At 48.9% G+C, this 22,244-nt stretch overlaps 1 protein-coding gene across 1 annotated transcript in view; it reads left to right on the forward strand.

The window, feature by feature from the left end:
- Gnao1 (G protein subunit alpha o1) overlaps positions 1–22,244 on the forward strand; it is a 158,037-nt gene that overhangs the window by 132,045 nt on the left and 3,748 nt on the right. Inside the window, 2 exon segments of the mRNA NM_001244055.1 lie at positions 9,184–9,312; positions 10,117–10,246. Of these exon segments, the coding sequence (NP_001230984.1) occupies positions 9,184–9,312; positions 10,117–10,246 (259 nt within the window).

A 22,244-nucleotide genomic window follows, 5' to 3' on the forward strand; every position in this document is an offset into this window, starting at 1 on the left:
TAGGGTTTGTTTCTTCTGGAAAGGCCCAGACCACAAGTATGAATCAAGAACCATACAGGAGTCAAATGTGATGGAACACACCTTTAATCCCAGAATTAGTCCCTTTAATTCAGGAGGTTTTTGTGAACCAAAGGCCAGTCTGGTCTACATAGAGACCAGGCCAGCCAGAGCTACATAGACAAACCCTATCTCAAAATACATTCACAAAAAAATAAAAACAGGTAACAATAACAAAAATATACAGGCAGAAAACAACTCAGACACTGTCATCTTATTCTATTTTTACGAAAACAAGAGGCTTGGGGCTGAGGTTTAGCTTGAGTACATGCTAGCCCTGGACAATACTTATTGCCACCAAAATAGACTTCTGAAGTATATGTGAAAATGTCATAATGAAATCCATTACTTTTTTGTGTTTTTTTAAAACTGTTTTTGCTTTGTTTTGTTTTGTGAGACAGGGTCATATGTAACCTCAAACTCACTATGTAGGTCGTGATGACCTTGAACTCGTGGTCATTCCAACTCCGCCTCCCAGGTGCTAAGGTCACCACCACTCCCAGATTTCTCTAGCCTTAAAGTTAAAGAACAAGAAATAAGTAGTTCTCAGTTGAGAAATAGGAGAAGTAAGCAAGCATAGCCTTCAATACTGTGCTGTAACTAAACAAGGAAGAAGAAAAGAGGGAGTATGGGGCAGAGAAGAGAAAGAGAAGCAAGAAGTGGTAAAAACCACAGCTGAGGAAGTATCTCGGGCCCTTCCTGTGACACCAAGGCAACAGACCTGCTGAACTTTGCCACTCTCTCTCAGATGGGTGACTCTAGAGTCCTGGAATGGATGGCAACACTGGAGGTATATCCTGGCACTGAAGAGTGCCCCTAGTTTTTGTAATCTGGTGGCTATGGAAGCTAGAGCTACACTGCCTCACTGCTCCCTGCTGGTCGAAGTCTAGGGCTGTCTTTCCCCCAGAAGGACTTTTGGGGGGCCCCAGAGAGCCTGCTGGCTTCAGTCTGGCTTCTGAAAGTCCATCAAATATTCCTCTCAAGTTTTACCCATTTTATTAAAACTAAAGTGAATGCCTTGCAAAAGCATCTCAACAACAGACCAGGATATAAAATGAGCAGCAGTGTTGTTGCCACCCCACCCCCCCACACCCCACCGCCTGTCTCCTCCCTTCCACTGTTCCCATGTACTCATCCTACACTACTCAGTATTTCCTGACCCTTACCTTGAAATACAGAATTCAGTTCACCTTCCTTCTCCCCATGCTCTCTCACCACTCCTAGTTTTCTCCTGGTGTCAGGGTTATCTTTCATTCTCCCTGTGGTCACCATTATAATCTGAGTCAGTTTTTGCAATCACCTGTCCCTCCACTCCCTAACCCTCTGGCTCTCCCCTACACCTTCTAATGTTGCCAGATGGGATGGTTTTCTCCTAGTCACAACTCTGAGAGAAAACCAACAAGAGATGGAGAGAATTACAGGTAGAAGGACCTGAAGTGTCTCTTTGCCTGTCTCGTCTTGAGATGGGGTCTCGCTGTGTGTCCCACATTTCCCTGGAACTTGTCTGATAGCTCAGACTGGCTTCATACCTCTCCATACTTCCACCTCACTCTCTTGAGTGCTGTGATTACAGGTACATGCCATGATGCCTTGCTTTCCAGAGCTGTGAAATTGCATGGCTCCAGAAGGAGCCATTAACATCCTAAAATCCCAATTAATAACCATACCACCCTGCCCCAACCCTGCCTCTTGTGGATTCTGAGCTTCGAGGGAAAAGGACCTGGTCTGTTGCTAGACTTCTGCCCTGGTCTTCACTGCCTTGGTGGGCCATAACACTTCCTCACCTGAGGTCAGGCCTCTCCACCTCAGTCATCAATCAAGAAAATTCCATACAGATTTGCCTATAGGTGAATCTTATTACAAAGCCATTTTATTGATTCTCTCTTCCCAAATATGCCTAGATTTGTGTCAAGTTGAAAAAAAAAAAAAAACCAGCATACATGGTTTGGGAGGATTTGGTGAGACTCAGCCAACATAAAGGGGCCGGCTTGTATGTTCAGAGGTCATTGCCCAGCTGAGATAGGAATAGCAAGACAAAGAGTTCCCAGGCCTGGTGTCCAACAGGGTCAAGGATATTAGCCTGAAAAAAGGGGTCGTTAGTAGCTATGGACGAGGAGAGTCAGGCACAGAGGACTGAAAACAACCTCCCCAGGTACACTTAGGCCTCCTAGGATACCCATGGGGCAGGTCCAGTATTGCTTCGCTACTCTGCTCCCCCAGCTCCTTTCCTTGACCCCACCCCCAATGCGCCTTCCACTGAGAGCACTTGGGGAACTCTGACTCCATAGATCTAAGTTCCAGGGAGGCCATACCACTGCTCAGCTGAGATAGAACCCCTAGTCCCCACTAAAAGAGCATCAAATGGGAAGAGACACAGACCTCATGGTAAACAAGAGGACTTATAGAATGGTAGATAGATGCTCAGAATCTCTTAGCACCATAGAGCACCAAGAATGAAGACTCTGGAACCATGGACTTACCTGTATTGAGCCTCAGTTTTTTAATATTTAAAGCAGTAGATTTGGCACAGGGAAATTAAAGATGGACCATGAATACACGTTAAAAAAACGGAACCTGGAGGGGCTGGTGAGATGCCTCAGCATTTAAGAGCACTAGCTGTTTTCCCAGATGTCCTGAGTTCAATTCCCAGCAACCACATGATGGCTCACAACCATCTGTAATGACATGTAGCACCCTTTTTTGGCCTGCAGGCATGAAGGCAGGTAGAACACTGTGTACATAATAAATAAATAAATAAATAAATCTTTATTTTATTTTTAATTAATTTTTATTTAAATTAAAAACAATCTTATTTACATACCAATCCCAGTTCCCTCTCTCCCCCATCCTCCCATTCTCCCCCATCAGCTCCCCATCCCTCCCCCACCCACTCCTCAGGGAGGGTAAGACCTCCCATGGGGGATCATCAAAGTCTGTCCCATTGTTTGGGGCAGGACCAAGGCTCTTCCCCCTTTATCTAGGCTGAGAGAGTATCGCTCCAAAGGGAATGAGCTCCAAAAGCCAGTTCATGCTCAAGGAATAAATACTGGTTCCACTGCCAGCAGCCCCATAGACTGCCCAAGCCTCCCAACTGACACCCACATTCAGGGGGCCTATTTTGGTCTTATGCAGGTTCCCCAGCTGTCAGTCTTGAGTTCCATGAGTTCCCACTTGCTCAGGTCAGCTGTTTCTGTGGGTTTCCATAGCACATAAATAAATCTTAGGAAGGAAGGGAGGAAGGGAAAAAGAATAGAACCTCGGACTGGAGAGGTGGCTCAGCAGTTAAGAGTACTGGCACTTCTTTCAGAGGACATGAGTTCAATTCCCAGTACCTACATGGCAGCTCACACCTGTCTGTAACTCCAGTTCCAGGGGATCTGAAACACCTCGGTGGTGCACATGCATGTGGTTCACAAACACATACAAAACACCCATGCACATAATATACAAGTAAATAAATATATTTTTGATTAAATTTTATTACTTCAAATTAGGAACAAGCTTGCTTCACATGTCAACCCCTTCTCCCTCTCCCTCCCCTCCCCTCTCCCCCAACACTGTTCCCCAGCCCTTCCCCCCACCCCATTCACCCTCTACTCCCCAGGCAGGGTAGGGCCCTCGATGGGGCCTCCCCAAAGTCCAGCACATCATCCTGGGCCGGGCCTAGGCCCTCCCCCATGTGTCCAGGCCGAGACTTGGGATGGGCTCTCAAAGTCCTTCTTACACCAGGGAAAAATACTGATCCACTACCAGGGGACTCCCAGAGTGCAGAGGCCTCCTCATTGACATCCATGTTCAGGGGTCTGGATCAGTCCTGTGCTGTCCTCCCAGACAGTAATCTGGGGTCTGTGTGCTTCCCCTTGTTCAGGCCAGCTGTTTCTGTGGGTTTCACCAGCCTGGTGCCGACCCCTTTGATCATCATTCCTCCCTCTTTGCAACTAAGTTCCAGAGTTCAGTTCAGTGTATATCTGTGGGTGTCTGCCTCTGCTTCCATCAGCCAGTGTATGAGGGCTCTAGGATGGCATAAAAAGTAGTCATCAGTCTCATTATAGGGGAAGGGCATTTAGGTTATCCTCTCCACCATTGCCTGGATTATCAGTTCGTGTCATCCTTGTAGATCTCTGGAAATCTTCCTAGTGCCAGATTTCTCTTCGGACCTATAATGGCTCCCTCTGATATGGTATCTCTCATCCTGCTCTCCTCGATTCTTCCCCCAACTCAACATTTCTGCTACTCCATTTCCTCCTCTCCCCTCCTCTTCTCCTCCTCTCATTCTGGCAGCTCCCTCTCCTCTACCCTCATGCTCCCAATTAGCGCAGGAATTCCTGCCCCTTCCTATTCTCTGGGGTCCATGCATTTTTCCCTTAGTGTCCTTCTTGTTTCCTAGTTTCTTTGGTGAAGAGGATTGTAGGCTGGTAATCCTTTGCTCTATGTCTAAAATTCATATCTGAGTGAGTACATACCATGTTTGTCTTTTTGTGATTGGGTTACCTCACTCAGGATGGTTTCTTCTAGTTCCATCCATTTGCCTGTGAATTTCAAGATTCCGTTGCTTTATTTTTATTTTTTTTTTTGATGAGTAGTACTCCATTGTATAAATGTACCACATTTTCTCTATCCATTCTTCAGTTGAGGGGCATCTAGGTTGCTTCCAGGTTCTGGCTATTACAAACAATGCTGCTATGAACATAGTTGTATGAATGTGCATTATCTGGGTATGTGCCCAAGAGAGGAATTGCTGGATCTTGAGGTAGACTGATTCCCATTTTTCTGAGCAACCGCCATATTGATTTCCAAAGTGGTCTTACAAGTTTGCACTCCCACCAACAATGGAGGAGTGTTCCTTTTTCTCCACATCCTTTCCAGCATAGACTGTCATTGGTGTTTTTCATTTCAGCCATTCTGGCTGGTGTAAGATGATATCTCAGTGTTGTTTTCAGTTACATTTCTCTGATGGCCAAGGATTTTGAGCACTTTCTTAAGTGTCTTTTCAGCCATTTCAGATTCCTCTGTTGAGAATTCTCTATTTAGTTCTGCACCCCACTTTTTAATTTAATTGTTTGGTGTTTTGATGGCTAGCTTCTTGAATTCATCGTATATTTTGGAAATCAGCTCTCTATCAGATGTGGGGTTGGTGAAGATCTTTTCCCATTCTGTGGGCTGTCGATTTGTCGATGTGTCCTTTGCCCTACAGAAGCTTCTCAGTTTCAGGAGGTCCCATTTATTAATTGCAGATCTCAATGTCTGTGCTACTGGTGTAATGTTCAGGAAGCGGTGTCCTGTGCCAATTCGTTCAAGGGTATCTGCCACTTTCTCTTCTAGAAGATTCAGTGTGGCTGGATTTGTGTTGAGATCTTTGATCCATTTGCACTTAAGTTTTGTGCATGGTGACAGATATGGATCTATCTGCAATCTTCTGCATGTCCGAATCCAGTTGTGCCAGCACCATTTGTTGAAGATGCTGTCTTTTTCCATTGTATAGATTTAGCATTTTTGTCAAAAATAAGATGTTCGTAGGTGTGTGGGTTAATATCAGGGTTTTCAATTTGATTCCATTGGATTATCTGTCTATTTTTGTGCCAATACCAAGCTGTTTTCAGAGCTATGGCTCTATAATAGAGCTTGAAGTCAGGGATGGTGATGCCTCCAGAAGTTCCTTTATTGTACAGTTGTTTTGGCTTTCCTGGGTTTTTTGTTTTTCCATATAAAGTTGAGTGTTGTTCTTTCAGGGTCTGTGAAGAACTGTGTTGGGATTTTGATGGGGATTGCGTTGAACCTGTAGATTACTTTTGGCAAGATTGCCATTTTTACTATGTTGATTCTATCTATCCAAGAGCATGAGAGATCTTTCCATTTTCTGGTATCTTCTTTAACTTCTTTCTTTAAAGACTCAAAGTTCTTACTGTACAGGTCTTTCACTTTTTTGGTTAGTGTTACCCCAAGATATTTTATGTTGCTTGTGGATATTGTGAAGGGTGATGTTTCTCTGATTTCTTTCTCATTGCATTTATCATCTGTATATAGTAGGGCTACTGATTTTTTAAATTAATTTTGTATCCTGCTACTTTGCTGAAGGTGCTTATCAGCTGTAGGAGTTCCCTGGTAGAGTTTTTCAGGTCACTTATGTAGACTATCATATCATCTGCAAATAGTGACAGTTTGACTTCTTCCTTTCCAATTTGTATCCCTTTGATCTCCTTTTGTTCTCTTATTGCTCTAGCTAGAACTTCAAGTACAATATTGAAGAGATATGGAGAGAGTGGACAGCCTTGTCTTGTTCCTGATTTTAGAAGAATCGCTTTGAGTTTCTCTCCATTTATTTGATATTGTCTGTTGGTTTGGTGTATATTGCTTTTATCATGTTTAGATATGTTCCTGTTATTCCGTTCTCTCCAAGAACAGAATCTTTATCATGAAGGGATGTTGGATTTTGTCAAAGGCTTTTTCAGCATCTAGTGAGATGATCATGTGGTTTTTCTTTTTCAGTCTGTTTATATAGTGAATTACATTGATGGATTTTCGTATGTTGAACCATCCTTTCGTCCTTGGGATGAAGCCTACTTGATCATAGTGGATGATTTTTCTGATGTCTTCTTCTTGGATTCGATTCATCAATATTTTGTTGAGTATTTTTGCATCGATGTTCATGAGGGATATTTGTCTGTAGTTCTCTTTTTTAGTTGTATCTTTGTGAGGCATGGGTATCAAGGTAATTTGAAGCCTCGTAAAAAGAGTTTGGCATTGTCCCTTCTGCTTCTATTGTGTGGAACAATTTGAGGAGTACTGGTATTAGCTCTTGTTTGAATTTCTGGTAGAATTCTGCAGTGAAGCCATCTGGCCCTGGGCTTTTTTTGGTTGGGAGAATTTTGATGACTGCTTCTATTTCATTAGGGATTATAGGTCGATTTAAACTGCTTATCTGTTCTTGGTTTAATTTTGGTAATTGATATCTATCCAGAAAATTGTCCATTTCCTTTAGATTTTCCAATTTTGTGGAGTACAGGTTTTCAAAGTATTACCTGATGATTCTCTGGATTTCCTCAGTGTCCGTTGTTATATCCCCCTTTTCATTTCTGATTTTGTTAATTAGCATGCTCTCTCTCTGCCTTTTGATTAGTTTGGATAGAGGTTTGTCTATCTTGTTGATCTTCTCAAAGAACCAACTTTTTGTTTCATTGATTCTTTGTAATGTTTTCCTAGTTTCTACTTTATTAATTTCAGCCCTCAGTTTGATTATTTCCTGGCATCTGCTCCACCGTGGTGAGTTTGCTTCTTTTTGCTCTAAAGCTTTTAGTTGTTCTGCCAATTCTCTAGTGTGACTATTCTCCAGTTTCTTCATGTGGGCGCTTGGTGCTATGAACTTTCCTCTTAGCACTGCTTTCAGAGTGTCCCTTAAATTTGGATATGTTGTGTCTACATTCTCATTAAATTCTAGGAAATCTTTAATTTCTTTTTTTTTCATTTATTCCTGGTGCAATTGGGTATTATTCAATTTCCACGAGTTTGTAGGTTTTCTGCAATTTGTATTGCTGTTGAATTCTTATCTTAAAGTGTGGTGGTCTGATAAGATACAGGGGATTATTTCATTTTTTTTTTTTGTATCTGTGGAGGTTTGCTATGTTGCCAAGTATGTGGTCAATTTTAGAGAAGGATCCATGTAGTGCTGAGAAGAAGGTATATTCTTTTGTGTTTGGATGGAATGTTCTATAGATGTCTGTTAATCCCAATTGAGACATAACTTCTGTTAGATCCTTTGTTTCTTTGTTAAGTTTCAGTCTTGTGGTCCTGTGCAGTGGTGAAAGAGGGGTGTTGAAGTCTCCTACTATAAGTGTGTGTGGTTTTATGTGTGGTTTGAGCTTTAGTAATGTTTCTTTTACAAATGTGGGTCCCTTCGTATTTGGGGCATAGATGTTTCAGATTGAGAAGTCATGTGTGATTCTGATAGGTCTGCCTTTATATGTTACTTGGCCTTTTTCCTTTGCTGCTCTTAATATTTTCTCTTTATTCTGTAAGTTTGGTATTTTGATTACTATGTGGTGAGGGGAGTTCTTTTTTGGTCTAGTCTATTTGGTGTTCTATAAACTTCTTGTACTTTCATAGGCATATCCTTCTGTAGGTTGGGGAAGTTTTTTTCTATGATTCTGTTGAATATGTTTTCTGTACCTTTGAGCTATATTTCTTCACCTTCTTTTATACCTGTTATTCTTAGGTTTGGCCTTTTCATGGTGTCCCATATTTCCTGGATATTTTGTGTTAGAGATTTGTTGGACTTGAGATTTTCTTTGGTCAATGACTGTATATCCTCTAACGAGTCCTCAACAATTGAGATTCTCTCTCCCATCTCTTGTATTCTATTGGTTATACTCACATCCTTAGATCCTGATCGTTTATCCAGCCTTTGTATTTCCAGCATCCCCTCATTCTGTGTTTTCTTTATTGTTTCTATTTCAGCTTTCATGCCTTGAATTGTTTCCAGTGCTTCCTTCACTTGTTTGGTTGTTTTTTCTTAAGAGAATTACTTATTTCTTGAATTTTTTTGTTTGTTTTTTTCTTCTATTTCTTTAGGAGATTTTCTTGTTTCCTCTTTAAGGGTCTTGAACATCTTCATGAAGTAGATTTTTAGATCTGTCTCTTCTTCCTCTGTGTTGTGCTTTTCAGATCTTGCTGGTATGGAGTCCCTAGATTTTGGTGGTATCATATTGGTCTTTCTGTTGAGTGTGTTCTTATTCTGCCTTCTTCCCAGAGAGATCCTGGGGTGATGGGGACCTTGGGGAGGAATAGGGCTCAGGAGAGGTCAGGGAGGTGGAAGGGGAAGGAAGAGTGAGGTATTTCCAGACTCCAATAAATATATTTTTAAAAAGAAGAGATCCTACCTATTGGCCATTATTATTTTTAAGATGAAGACATAACAGAACTGTTCTGTGAACCTGGCAGTCTCATTTGCAGGTCTCATCCCAGTGTTGCTGGGTCTGAATTCGAGGACCTTAGAGACTGCAAGCCTAAGACCCTCAAGTTCTCTCTTGATTGTCGCCACAGCCAACCTTGCAAAAGCTATGGCTAATACTGGACTCCAAACATAGTGAGAAGGGCCCAGATCCATAGACTCTTGTATGATGTCTTCCACAGCTACTTGGACAGCCTGGATCGGATTGGAGCCGCTGACTACCAGCCCACTGAGCAGGACATCCTCCGAACCAGGGTCAAAACCACCGGCATTGTAGAAACCCACTTCACATTCAAGAACCTCCACTTCAGGTGAGACCTTAGGAGATGGGGCCTGCTTACAGGCCCTAGAGATGAGCCTAGTGATGCACCAGAGGGATGGGGGAATGCCCATGTCCTGTCTCACCTCATCTGGATAGCCTTGTCTCAGGGATCTTTCTCATTTGGTCAGACAGCTAGATACCAGAAGAAGCCCATCTGAGAACTTATTTTCTGTCAGGGTTAAAGGCTAAAACAACAGGTGGCTTAGTTCAGAGGCCCCTGCAAGGGTGAGTAAGCTTGAATCAGGTGAGTAGGTCCAAGCAATGCCAGGGAGACCCCAAACATCACTACAGTCTCAAAACTAGAGAGGCTAGGAGAGCAGCTCCCCTGCTCATATCCTGAAGTACCTACAGGGGGGGCAAGACCTTTAAAAGTGGGGTTTTCTCAGGTGCAGAACATACGCAGGACCCTGGGGCTCCGGGGGCCTAAGAACAGGAGCCTGAACTGTGCTGCCGGCTTTCTGGAGCCATACTGGAGGATTTTGTCTCCCAAGAGTGGCCTTCATGGGCTAAAGCCCGGTGACCCCTGGGCTGTCTTCCAGGTGTGGTTTCTTGATATCAGGTGAAACTAGAAGAGAGGTCATGAGGAGAGGCAGGTCTTTGAGTCACTCTGCTTGCGCAAATTCAGTCCTGGGACAGGTCTCAGAGGTAATGAGAACTGCCTTCAGGCCCAGAGGTAGCAGAGGTTCATCTGTCAGTCTGTTGTTACTCAGAATGAGGTACTGTGCTCAGCATTCTCACTGCTAGATCACAGGTATCCCCACCCTCACAGCTAGCTTTCTCTGACTTCCTGCAGGCTGTTTGATGTTGGGGGCCAGCGATCTGAACGCAAGAAGTGGATCCACTGCTTTGAGGATGTCACGGCCATCATCTTCTGTGTCGCACTCAGCGGCTATGACCAGGTGCTCCACGAGGACGAAACCACGGTGAGTGGCCTGAAGTGAAAGCTGGCCATAGAACAAGCCAACATTCAGAGTTCTCAGGCCTCACAGATGGCCTCTGCCAGACACCCTCGCCCATTCTGTGTTGTCAAGGCAAATGCCAGTGAGGCCAGTACAACAGAAGCAGCTGGGGGCTCCTGGTGCAGTTTGTACTCAAACTTGCTGCAAATAACTTATCAGAGTCGGGGTCTCGGCCAGTAAGCACCTCATCAGTGAACAGTAGAGTCATGGGGCTATCAGACCAGAAAGGAATTAAGCAAATCCTACAAAGCCTGATGTCATCCAAGCAAAAGCATGTATATGACAGGAAAGGCAGCTTTAGCTGCTTCTGCCCTCCCTGGGATACTGGCCAGCTGGAGAAGTGTGGGGCCTACCTGGTCAAGAAGGGCACCAAGAAACAGGCATACTGATGAATGTCAGACATGGCTTTGAGCCCTCTATGTCAAACTCAGCCTCTGAGCCCTGCCACCTGGCCTGAGAGGGACCTTGCCAGTCTTCCCCTCAGCCTCATCCTGACTCTGCTGCTCACTGATATGAGATAAATTCAGGCAACACCCTTTCTGCCTGGGTTCCTGCCATCTGAAAAGCAGAGACAGTAGTACCACCTGCGTTGCCTAAAGTTACTGGTCATGGAAGAATTTTTGCTTAACAGTGCCCAGCTAGCTGTTATATTATTGGTGCTGATTGCCCTGAGCTAGGTACATCCACTGAGATTTTCCCATTTGGAGTTTCAGCTCACAATTCTGTGGGCCTGTCCACAAAGCCTGGAAAGGGACCAGGTCTCAAATATGTTCTGCTGGGACATGGGAGACAAGCCCACTTGTGAGAGTGGGGTTCATGGCTGTGGACTCACACTTTGGCATCTGGAATACAATCTTATCTGGAATACAGTCAGAATGCTTCACCCTGAACCTTTGGGATCAGCACCAAGGGTCAGAGGAGGGGCTTTGTGGTTGTGCTGGCCTTGAACAAGACCAGTCTTCCTTATGAGTCCAGTTTGTTCACCAGTCCAAGCCCAGTCACTACAATGTCTTTGGAGCGGGGAGGGGGTGGATGAGCTCTGGGGTATGTGCTGGGAGGGTACAGTGCTGGCAGAGGAGGACCCGCCGTCCTGAGTAGTTCACACTGAGGGATGGGGCTTTTGGCAGATGGAAGCCAAGCTTCTGGTAGGAGGGATGGTCCAGACTTTAATCATGTGGTGGCTGGGTTTCAGTTCTATCATCCTCAGTGGTTGTGGCAGACAGTGGTCTAGTCTCAAGTCCCAGTGTTGGGGTGGGGAAAACATGCCCTCGACTGTTCTTGAACCCCAGACTCTGTGACTACCCACAGCACAGAATACTCTCCTGTTAGGGCACCCAACAGAATGACTGGCCCAATACACTCTTTGCCTCTATGGGTTGCCTCTGTGCTGCAAGAGCCATTGTGCCTGCTCCCTTTGGCCTATCTTTTCTGGGAGTAGATGGGATTGAAAAAAAAAATTGGGTTGGAGGCTGGATGGTGAGAGACCCTTCACACTGGAGCATGGCCTCTCTTTTGAACCTGCCCTGCCAGAGTGAAGGCCCAGAACTATCAGCTGTGAGGCCAGGCCCTCAGTAATCCCCAGAGCACAGATTAGACACAAGGAATGTCCAGTGGGCACCAAGCCCCGTCTCCAAGTCAGGGGTGGCTGGCCCTACCTACTTCCCCTTCTCACCAGCCTTGCTGCTGTGCGCCCAGGCTCTTAGTGTCCTTCCTAGCCTACTGCTCTCTCAACCCTGCCTCTGCCTCCAGTTCATTCCCCATTTCCCTTGCTTTCCTCTACAAGGGCTGGAGGCAAGAGCCTTGGGGAAGGAAAAACCCATTGGCCAAAGTCAGAAACAAGCTCTTCCTACAGTTCTCCCTCCCCAAGCCTGGCCATCCAACAGCCAGGGAAAAGCACCAAGCCTTCAGGAAATAGGGGTTGCCTTCCAACTTGCCAGCAGCCCTCAGCAGTGGCTCCCAGCTCTAGTGGCTGTAAAAGAATACTGTGGAACTATCGGTCGTCGGTGTATGGAGGATGTGTGTGAATTGAACAGCTTGGGAGTCAGATGGATGGAATCCAAGTCCTGGCATCACTCCTGCCAGTTTTGTGATCATGCATAATCGCCACACCTTCCTCAGGCATGTGCTGTAGGGTGGTGATGGTAAAACAGCCTCAAGGGCTAAGTGCTGAAATAGTGTCTACACAGACACCACTCAGTAAGGGGCAGTTCTACTCCTCTGTCTAGATGATGTAGCCTGGGAACAGACAGGTGGTAGAGTATGGATGCTCTTCCCTAGAGAGGCAAGATGTAGGCACCAATGGCCCAGTCCTTGGTCCTCAGTCTTCCCCTCTAGCCAGATCTGTACTTTTCTCCCTGGCATGGGGAGGAAAATTGGGGCCACAGAGACAAAGATGTCTGGAGGCAGCTCCTGGAGCTAGGCCAGGAAGGCCCTGCGGCTAGTGGCTGCCCAACACCGGATCAGCCACCCTGCCCGCTGCACCCTGGGACCCCACGGGCTCATCTTGTCCTCGTACCTGCTCTCAGCGCCACTCAGCCAGGCCACAGGCTGCCACAACTTCTCCACCACTACTGCCACCAGCGCCTGCAGGGCCTTTTCTTACCAAAGCAAGGCCAAAACCATGGGCAGATTCTGAGAGACCCTCCAAGCCCGGCAGGTATGAAGCCACCTCCCTCTGGTCAAACATGAGCTAAGAGTTGAAAGCAGCGGGTTCTCAGGGCCCCGCTGGGTGACTTTGCTGTGAATGCCGGCCCCAGGCCTATGTTCCATGCTGGCCTCTTAGCTAAGGCTGTCTTCCCTACACAGCCCTCCATCCCAGATGCATAGTGCCCATCACAAGGCATCTGAGGCCTGTGTAGGTGCCTCGCACAGCTGCCCCGGACTTCCTGGGTCTGAGACTGATTGGATCAATTTTTCAGGGTTTCTCTTTTTCCTTCTCTGATGTTTGCTTCTGGGTTTTTAGCTTCCTCTCAGTTTTAATCTGTTTTGCTGAGTTTCTTCTTGGGGTTCTCCTGTCCCCGCTTCTAAGAAACCAGCCCCATCTCCCAGCTTTCCCAGAGAGAGCTTCCCTCAGCCCAGGCATATCCCAGTCATCCAACAAAGTCACCCAACCAACCAAGGCCACAGCAACATCACCCCCGAGACGCTGTCCCCTGGTATCTGCTTCCAACTCAGGATTAATTCGAGGACCTCAGTCCTCGGTTAATGTTATCCAACTGAATGCGTGCACCCTCCTGACCTCGCTGGCAAAAATGAATGAGAGCCTGGTAGAGAAGTCTGCATGATCCACGGTTTCGTGTAGACATGTTGGATGGTGGTTGCATCCCTGCCCTCTACGTGCATGGTGCATGTCCTCTCCAGGGACTGCAGCCTCTGCAGTGACCTCAGTGCCCAGCCCAGGCCAGCTCTCTCTGGAAGGGACAGCACTCCTGACCTACCCCAGCTCCACCCAAAGCTGCCTGTGTGTGAAATGAAGCAGGGACATGTCCTGTTTGTCCACGTGGGCTCCTCTGTCTCTGTCCCCAGTAATGCATTAAGAGCATTGGTGGCCCATTCCTCTGCTTGTCTCGCTATGTCATAGCCACAGTAGGTCAGGGTGCTGGGTACCACTAGCCCTCACCTGCCTCTCCACTCTGTTGCAGAATCGAATGCATGAGTCCCTGAAGCTTTTTGACAGCATCTGCAACAACAAGTGGTTCACAGACACATCTATCATCCTGTTTCTCAACAAGAAGGACATATTTGAGGAGAAGATCACCAAGTCCCCACTGACCATCTGCTTTCCTGAATACACAGGTAGAGCCCACCACAACTCATACAGCCCCTTGCAGCTACAGGGCAGCCAAGGAACCAGGTCTCTCTGGGCCTTTATTATGTTTGGGTGCACCCAGCTCACCCTGCAAACTCCACCCCCAAAGAACAGTACTAGAGCCAGCTATGACAGGAAGCCCTAGGCAGCTAGGGCCTGGACAGGAGCCCTATATCTTGTTATATCTCAGTCTCCAGTGTGATATTTACAACCCTAGAGAGTTCCAATCGGTCATCTATAAGCAGAGGGTGCATGCACAGTGGGAACCCACAATGTTAAAGAGACAGCAAACCTGATCTTCAAGTAAGGTAGCCTAGCAGGGTCCAGCTTCAACTTAGCCCTGGAGAGTGGCCTATGCAGGTCACATAGCCTCTCCAGATTGGCTTCTCCATCCGTGAGATGGAGACCATCACAGTAGCCATCTCCCCCCACCCCCTGTAGACTCACTATAATGATGAAAGATGCACATGACTATACGAAGTATGGTACTTGCTACAAGTCTGTGATCACTACAAATCTTTTGTCACTGCTATGATCACAATGATAAACAGTCATTCTAACAGCACCACCCACACAAGCAGCCACAAGTCATAGTGCATTGGCTGGGACAGAAGCTGCAAACTGTAGGGCCTTGCCTGCTCTGTAGAAAGTGCTGGGACAGGAGGCCAGCTGTCAGTGAGACAGTGATCTGAGCTAGACAGTCAGATACACAGCCTAAGCAGGGCCCTCAACAAGCTTTGAGAATTGTGGCCCTGTCAGCTGGGCTGTTGTAAGCCCAGAACAACCCAGTCTTTGTCAGCTGTACTCAGTTGACCAGGTCCTAGAGGACATAGAGCAGAAGATCCAGATTCCAGCAGCATGGGCCTGTGGGATCATGGCCTGAAGTTAGGCAAGCAGCATAGCACTCTACATCCTGCCCTACATTTCTCAAAATCAAGCTGGTGGTTCTATAGGCAAGGACCCCAAGAGCTCTCAACTGAGGAGAACAAGGCTTAGCCCACCTAAGTACCAGCCAGATTCTTGTCCAGCTCAAGATGGCCTGTGAGACACCCTTGTGGGCTAGCCACCAGGTTCAGTTTGGAAGTGAGTCAAGGCAGGAAGGGACCCTTCCTAAGAGGAGACAAGACTTCCTTCCAGCCATGGTTTAGCAAACAGCTATGGTCTGGTAGATGCTCACGGCCAGGCTGTGGTCTACACATATGTGCCTGAGATGGCTGGGACTCCTCCTTCAGGTGTGCTGCCCCCAGCTCTGCACTGTGGCTCAGATTCCAGTTCTCTTCCTGTTCCTCCCTTAGCAAGTGGTCCCAGACTGGTGGGGGGCAGAGGCTTCCATGCATATTTGAAGTCCTGCCTTTCTATTCTTCTCCAAGCCAGTGCCTTCTCCTAGACATCCTCTCCCAGACCTTTACCAGGGAAACAGATCAATGTGGGACCACCTTGCAGGAATGTGAGCAAGTCAGTTCTCAGTTGTCCTAAGAGGGAACAGGGGGAAGCCCAGGGAAGGAGCCCAAGCAGCTCATGGATGCCAGGCAGACTACGTGGTCCTCCTACCTTACGCAGAGTCAGGCAGGTCCTGGCTCTGTCTGCAATCTCAGGGGCACATAGAGAGGCAGTGCCTGCTTGAAAGTGGCTCTCGCCCGTGCCTGCAGCTTGTGGTAAAACAGAATTTGCATCTGGAGTCTGTAGGCCTGTGGGGAGAAAACAGCAGCTTCGCAGGCCTTCTCCCCCTCAATCAGCCAGTTACTGGGTGTTCTATTGCTTCCTAGGGTGATGGCTGCACTAGGTTGCAACCACCAGGTGGCCAGCATGAGCCACTGTTGCTGGAGTCGAGCAGTAAAGCTTCCCACTGTCCTTCTGCCTGTGGCTTTCTAGTGGGTGGTCCTGAGGAGGATTTTGGCACCTGCTCCATGGCCACTGGTCTAAGTGACACAATGGCTAGCCCAGGGATTCTATGCTGAATCGCTCCAGGGTACCTGCCCTCACTGACTCCCCTCACTGACTGTTTCATCTTGCAGGCCCCAGTGCCTTCACAGAAGCTGTGGCTCACATCCAGGGGCAGTATGAGAGTAAGAATAAATCAGCTCACAAGGAAATCTACACCCATGTCACCTGTGCCACGGACACCAACAACATCCAGTTTGTCTTTGATGCTGTGACAGACGTCATCATCGCCAAAAATCTGCGGGGCTGTGGACTCTACTGAGCCCTGGCCTCCTGCCCAGCCTGCTGCTGACTTCTCCCCTGAACCCAGAGCTCTGCTGCCACTCGATGCTCTGTGCACTGAAGAAAAACCCAGAGGCTGGCCCTGGGGGAGGAGGAGGCACCCTTTGAGCATCCCCACCCTACCCCACTCCAGCTGCATGACACATGGGAACAGGGTTGGGCAGAGGTGTGGAGTGCCACACACATGCCAGAGACCACTGCCTACCATCTGGGTGCTGCTCGCTGGCCATCTGTGGGCAACACTGCCATCTGGTTGGATGGGCACACCCTGCCTCTATGTGTCCTATTCAGAGTCCTGGTGTCTCTCGCACCTGGGGTGATAGGGTGACTGACAGGATGGCCCTGTGGCAGGTGCTGACTGATTAGGGGATAGTAGATACCATCTCTCAGCTTTCCTTGGGGTCTGTTTGGTATAGGGCAGTTCCGTCGCCAAATGCCAACATGAAATCAGGCCAATTTGGGGATGCAAAGACTCAGACCTTGGGGAGGGCTTCCCTATTCCTTGCCCTCGGATCTTGGTTCTTCTTTGGCCATCTTCCCTTGCCCGGACTCCCCAGGAAATTCAGCCCTGGCTCCCATGGACCTAGGAATATTCCTTAAAACTGACTGACTACAAAGGTGCATTGTGGGGAAACGAAGTCCTGAGCCACAGAAGTTAGGGTGGGAAGGAAAGAGGGCAGCTCTTTCCTGCACAGTTGATTGTAAGTCCCGAGAGAGCTATTTGCTGGCTCTACTCACACAGGCTCAGTGGCCTGAGTGTGAGGGAATAGATAGGTGTTTCTTCGAGTCACAGCCAGAGTAGGCAGAGGCCTTGGCACTGGAGGCTCTTCAGGCAAGCACAGGAGACTTCCAAGGCAAGCCCTGAAACCGGTGGCCTGCTTTACACCATCTTGATACAACCCTGGTCTCAGGGCAGAGAGCAAAGCGATGAGCCAGCAGCACCCTGAAGTGTGAGCTTAGGAAGAGTGTTGGCCAACTCAGACATACTCCCAGCCCCCTTAGGAGCTCAGGGAGGGACCTTGCTGCAGAGGTTCCTAAGCAAAAAGGGGTGGAATGGTTTTTGTCACCCCTGGCCTCAGCAGACTTTGAACAGTCAGAGTACTTCCCTGTCATTCCTAGTCATGTCCAGTCACCTGATGCTAGGGCCCATGGTTCAGGCAGGCTTGTTCATGGCACAGGCTGTACCTAGGGATGCAGATGTGTCCACAGGGCAGTGGGGAAAGGTCTACACCTAGAAGGGTCTCTGCTTTCTTTGAGCCCTGTGCTCTCCTGACCTCTACTCTGAACAATGCTCAGCCCCAGACCAGGCAGGACTCTGGCTCTTGTTCACAGTTCCCCTGGCCATACCAACAGCTCTGGGCTTGTTGGTTCCAACAAGAACAGAACTCTAGGAGGTCCAGGAAGACTCGGGGACCTTCCCCAGTGCCAGATGCTTGCAGGGGTGACCCTCTGGGAAGATCACCCCAGTCTGGCCACCTTGCCACATCCCCCTCACCCACACTGTGTGCACCTCCATCGTTTCAGGGCTTTGTGCCAGATACTGGGAAGTGGTGGTGAACAGACTCCTAGAGCCCCCAGTCTCAGTGACCTGATGTGCTGGCTAAGGCTGCCTAAGTCATTGGCCCCACACTGAAGATACAGCAGTTACTCCTCAGCATCACCCACTGTGTATGGTTCCCTGTGTCCCCAGACTAACCCCAAATTTACAAGCATCTGCGGTCAAGGGATGTTGGCCAAGCTCCATCTTTTAAGACCGTTTGCAGGGAGGTAGAAGTCACCGTTCCTATAACTAACCTTACAGCTCCCACTCCCCAAGTAAACCCTTCAAGTCACTGCCGCACAGTGTCCAGAGCCCTCAGCAGACCAGGGCCTGCTCCTGTCGGACCTCCTGTGTTCTGCCTCGTGTCGTGTACCGCGCTCAGCCCTCCCATCTGAGGGAGGGGGGTCTTAGGCATCAAATCTACTGGAAGCCCTCAAGAGCATAGTCCATAGGGAAAACTATCCTGTCTGCCATCTGTGTGCCGTGTTGGGGGCTGGGGGGAGGGCAGATGTGCATGATAGATGAGACTTGGCTCCGCCGTGGCTTTGGGTATGGGAGAAGTGTTGTAAGTGACCAGACCAGGGGACTGTCTCACATCTGTGGAGGCCATGTCAGTGGCCATCCTACAGTTCCTAAACGGTTCAACTCAGCAGGCCAGGAGCCAGTTTCCAGGATGAGTGCCTTCACCACATTCGTGGAACCATGCCTGTTGCCTAGATGCCTGTGGGCAAGTCATGTGCCCTGTCCCAGTGACCATTCCAAGAATCTTCCCTCTAAGCATGGGTGGAGCCCCCAAGTCTCTGGTCTGAGTTGTGGTGGGTGCTGTTGAACTCTATTTTGGTGAGGAAGATAGAAACCTCCCTGTCTGAGCCACTCACCAGCAGCTCTGGCCTTCAGCCTCCCGTGATCCCTTATGTAGAGCCCCTAGATCCTGGTCCCTGTCTCTTTGGATCCTCTTGGACCAGGCAAAAGCCCTCCATTGACTCAGCCTCCCAGGTCAGGCCCACACCTCCTGTTAGGAACTGAAGGCACCTGACCTGTGTAGGCTGCACTGGATATTACCGAGTGTCCTCCTCATAACCTGGCTATCCACAGGCTCCCACAGGGAAGGTTGACATTGCCCAGTCCTTGCCTGCTGCAGAAAGCACCTCTGCAACAGATGCACCCATGATTCCCACATGCTACATGCTGCAGCCAGTGCCCTGGGGGCAGGTTTCTCTCCCTTCTCCGTCCAACCCAGCCTCTTGACAAGGGACCGGCCACACCCAGGAGAGACTCATGAAGCCTCCAGATCCTCCCTCCCTGCCCAGTAGGCTGCCACCCTCTTCTGAGATTCTGCGGGCACAGAGTGTCTTCTAGCTGCCACTGCTTTTCTCTGAGCCCCCTGCTGAGCTCCAGGTGCAGCCCCACGTCTCCCAGGGAGCTCCAGCCCCTGTCACCAGAGATTAAGTCTGAACAACCAGAGGTGAGCAACCTTCCAGGCTGTTGATCCGATCAGCTAGAGAAAGAACGGCCCAGCATCCAAATGGACAGGGCCGGGCATGTAAACAGCCTCCCACAGCCCACCCTTCAGTAAGAAGAGCCTTGAGCACACCTGCTTGGAGACTGTTCTGGGCTTACAGACACTCCCCCATGTCAGATGACAGCCATGTAAGGAGGAAGCAGATGCAAGAGAAGCAGAAATAATGGGTCCTATCCAAAGTCCTGGGCCCACTAGTGGGAGCAGGGAACCCTGTGAAGGGCAGCTTTCTTCCCTTCCCCAGGCCAAAATGCCACCAGCAGAAACAGTGCCCTTCCTAGCAGCTCCTGGCCTACTCCTCCTCCCTACGTTAGCTTCCTGCGCCAGCCACAGCTGCCTGCCCTGCACAGGGGAAGCAGCCTTCCACTTCTTGGTCTTCTCCCTGACTTCTGACTTGACCCCTGTGGCCTATGTGCACCTTCTAGTCCCAGGCCAGAGGCTGGGCACCCCATGTTCCCCTTAGCAGAGCCTTCTTAGGTGCAGTGTCCCCCCTCCTGGCCCATTGCCATCACCTACCCTCATTAACTGTAATTTTGTAAGAGAGTGACTTGTTGGTTTAATAAATACCTAGTTATTGTAATAATTTATTGGCTGCCATAATGTATTTATTAGTCACCCACCATTAATAAAAAGTGCCAGCTCTTTCTAGCATGAGTGTGATGTGTTGTGTCGGTGCCGAAGAGCTTCTGCCAGATAAACCCACATGACAGGTTCTTGTATTCTCCCCAGTTTCGGGACTGTGGGTAGCCTAGCAGAGCAGGCACAGGTGGCCACTGGCCACCCTGCTCACTCCAGGCTGGCTGTGAGGCAGAAGGTGTGTGTGTCCTGTGCTGAGCTGCTTCCCAGGCCCCTAGCACCTGGTGTCTTGATACCTAGGACCGTGGTGCATGCTCTGGTGCTGGGTGCTGGTCATGGTGACATGGCTTCCTGCTGTTCTCAGCTCTGCTGCCACCTGGGCAGGTAGAGGACAGGGAGGAATTGAGCCTCAGGAGGGCTCCAGTGGCTCCGTGCAGTGTGAAGGCAGTGGTGGGCAGGGGGTTGTTGGCCATCTGTGATCCCTGACTTCTCTTTTCTCAATTGGTGGTGTCCGATATGCATGTACTTGGTATCTTTCCTCCCGAGAGTACAAGCTGCGCTCTGGGGAAATTGGCAATGGACTCCTGAGGGGGGACTGTCAGGCTGAGCATGGAGAGGGTCTCGGTACCGGCGCTCCCCCACCAGCAGCTCCCTTCTCTCTGCCCTCCCAGAGTTCTGTCCAGGCCTGCTGCATGCAGGTCTGCGTACACCTCTGACCCCAGAACCTCTGCTCATCTGTGTTGCTCCCAGGACCTCAGACCTTGTTAATGCATGTGGTCGCCATACTACTGGCCTGTGAGTAGACTGCAGTGTGGGGGTAGGGAACAGTGGGCCGAGATTCAGCAGACAGGGGTCCAGCAGCCTTGGTGAACTGCTCTTGAGTCCTCCAAACCTAAGCTTTAGGGACCCTTGAGAATATCCATCCCTGTCCATAGCAATTGGTCCCTAACCTTAGCTTGGACAACTCTGGTGACCCCTCTGTGATTTTCCTCTGTGTCCACCACCATCTGGAGACTTGCTAGCTCTTGGGACAACTTGCAGTGGACTTGAGAATGAGAGCTTGCTTCTGGCTGAGGTTTTGCAGTGACAGCCAGAGGACATGGCGCCCCGGCATAGGATGGAATGCCTTTTCCTGTTGTCTCCTTGGGGTCTCAGAGCTTCTATACTAGACTCACGTTGGTTGCCAGTGTCATGGTGCTAGGTCCTGAACGTAGGTCCACATGGTGCTACCTCGGTGAATACATTCCACCAAGATGGCACAGGCAAGTAAGTCCTGTGCTAAGGACGGGGAGGCTTTATTGGAGAGTAAGAATGAAGGTCGCTGGATTTGCTTAGCGGAATCAGAGGGCAGGAATTCACTATAGATACAAGGGGCACTGTAGCATGCACTCTACCACCTGAGCCTCACCTCCCAGGACTACTCTTTGCTCTTTAGGGTCACAATTTTATCATCTTATTGCTCCCTACAGGTTGGTGAGGCTAAATGGCATTAGGCAGGTAGAGTGCTGAGCATGCTGCTGTCTCAAGAGCAGGAAGGCAGCGTGGCCACTAGGCCTGCAGTTAGCCCAGCTCCCACTCGTTGTCTCAGGTCCATGAGCTGCATCAAACCAGAATTATCCTCTGCCCTCCTGTTAACTTGCTAGAAATCTAATGTAAATGGCTCAGAGTTCAGACCCAGGTGATGAGCTCCCCAAAGCTAGAACACTTTGGGGCACTTTAAGAGAGGCATCTCTTCCCACACCTCTCTGTGCAGAGAGACCCACTGACAGCAACAGGCTCACCTACAGCAACAAATAGGTGAATGTGCTTGGCTTCTACAATTGCCCTTTACCCAGGGCAAGAGGCCATTCTCCTGAAACTCGGGCTTTATCCTGGGTGCCCATTGCATTCAGCCATTTACTGAACAGATTTCTGTGTATAAGGTAGTAATTCATGTCTGGGTTGTAGGTCTTGTAGGTCTGGTTGTATAGATGGTTTAGGCCCAGCCCAAGGAGACATCCCTTGCCCCGATCCCTGAAAATGGCCCTGCACACTCCTTGAGTAGCCACCCTCAAGGATGCTAGTAGCAGTCCCTCCATCATCTTCCTGGCATGTACCCTCCCACCTGTTACCCCATGAGAGAGGCCTGACTGGGCCAAAGAAGAAGGGTCCAGACAGAAATCCCACCTCCCTGACTGCAGTCCAGCGCTGTGCTACACACATTCTAGGGAAACTATCATATGGCTGGGGGCTCTGCCATTCTGATGCTGGGTCTCCTAACCTCAGCCTCATCCGGGGAACCACAGCAGGTTCCCAG

The sequence above is a fragment of the Cricetulus griseus genome, chromosome 3 (assembly GCF_003668045.3).
Source record: "Cricetulus griseus strain 17A/GY chromosome 3, alternate assembly CriGri-PICRH-1.0, whole genome shotgun sequence".
Classification (NCBI taxonomy): Eukaryota; Metazoa; Chordata; class Mammalia; order Rodentia; family Cricetidae; genus Cricetulus; species Cricetulus griseus.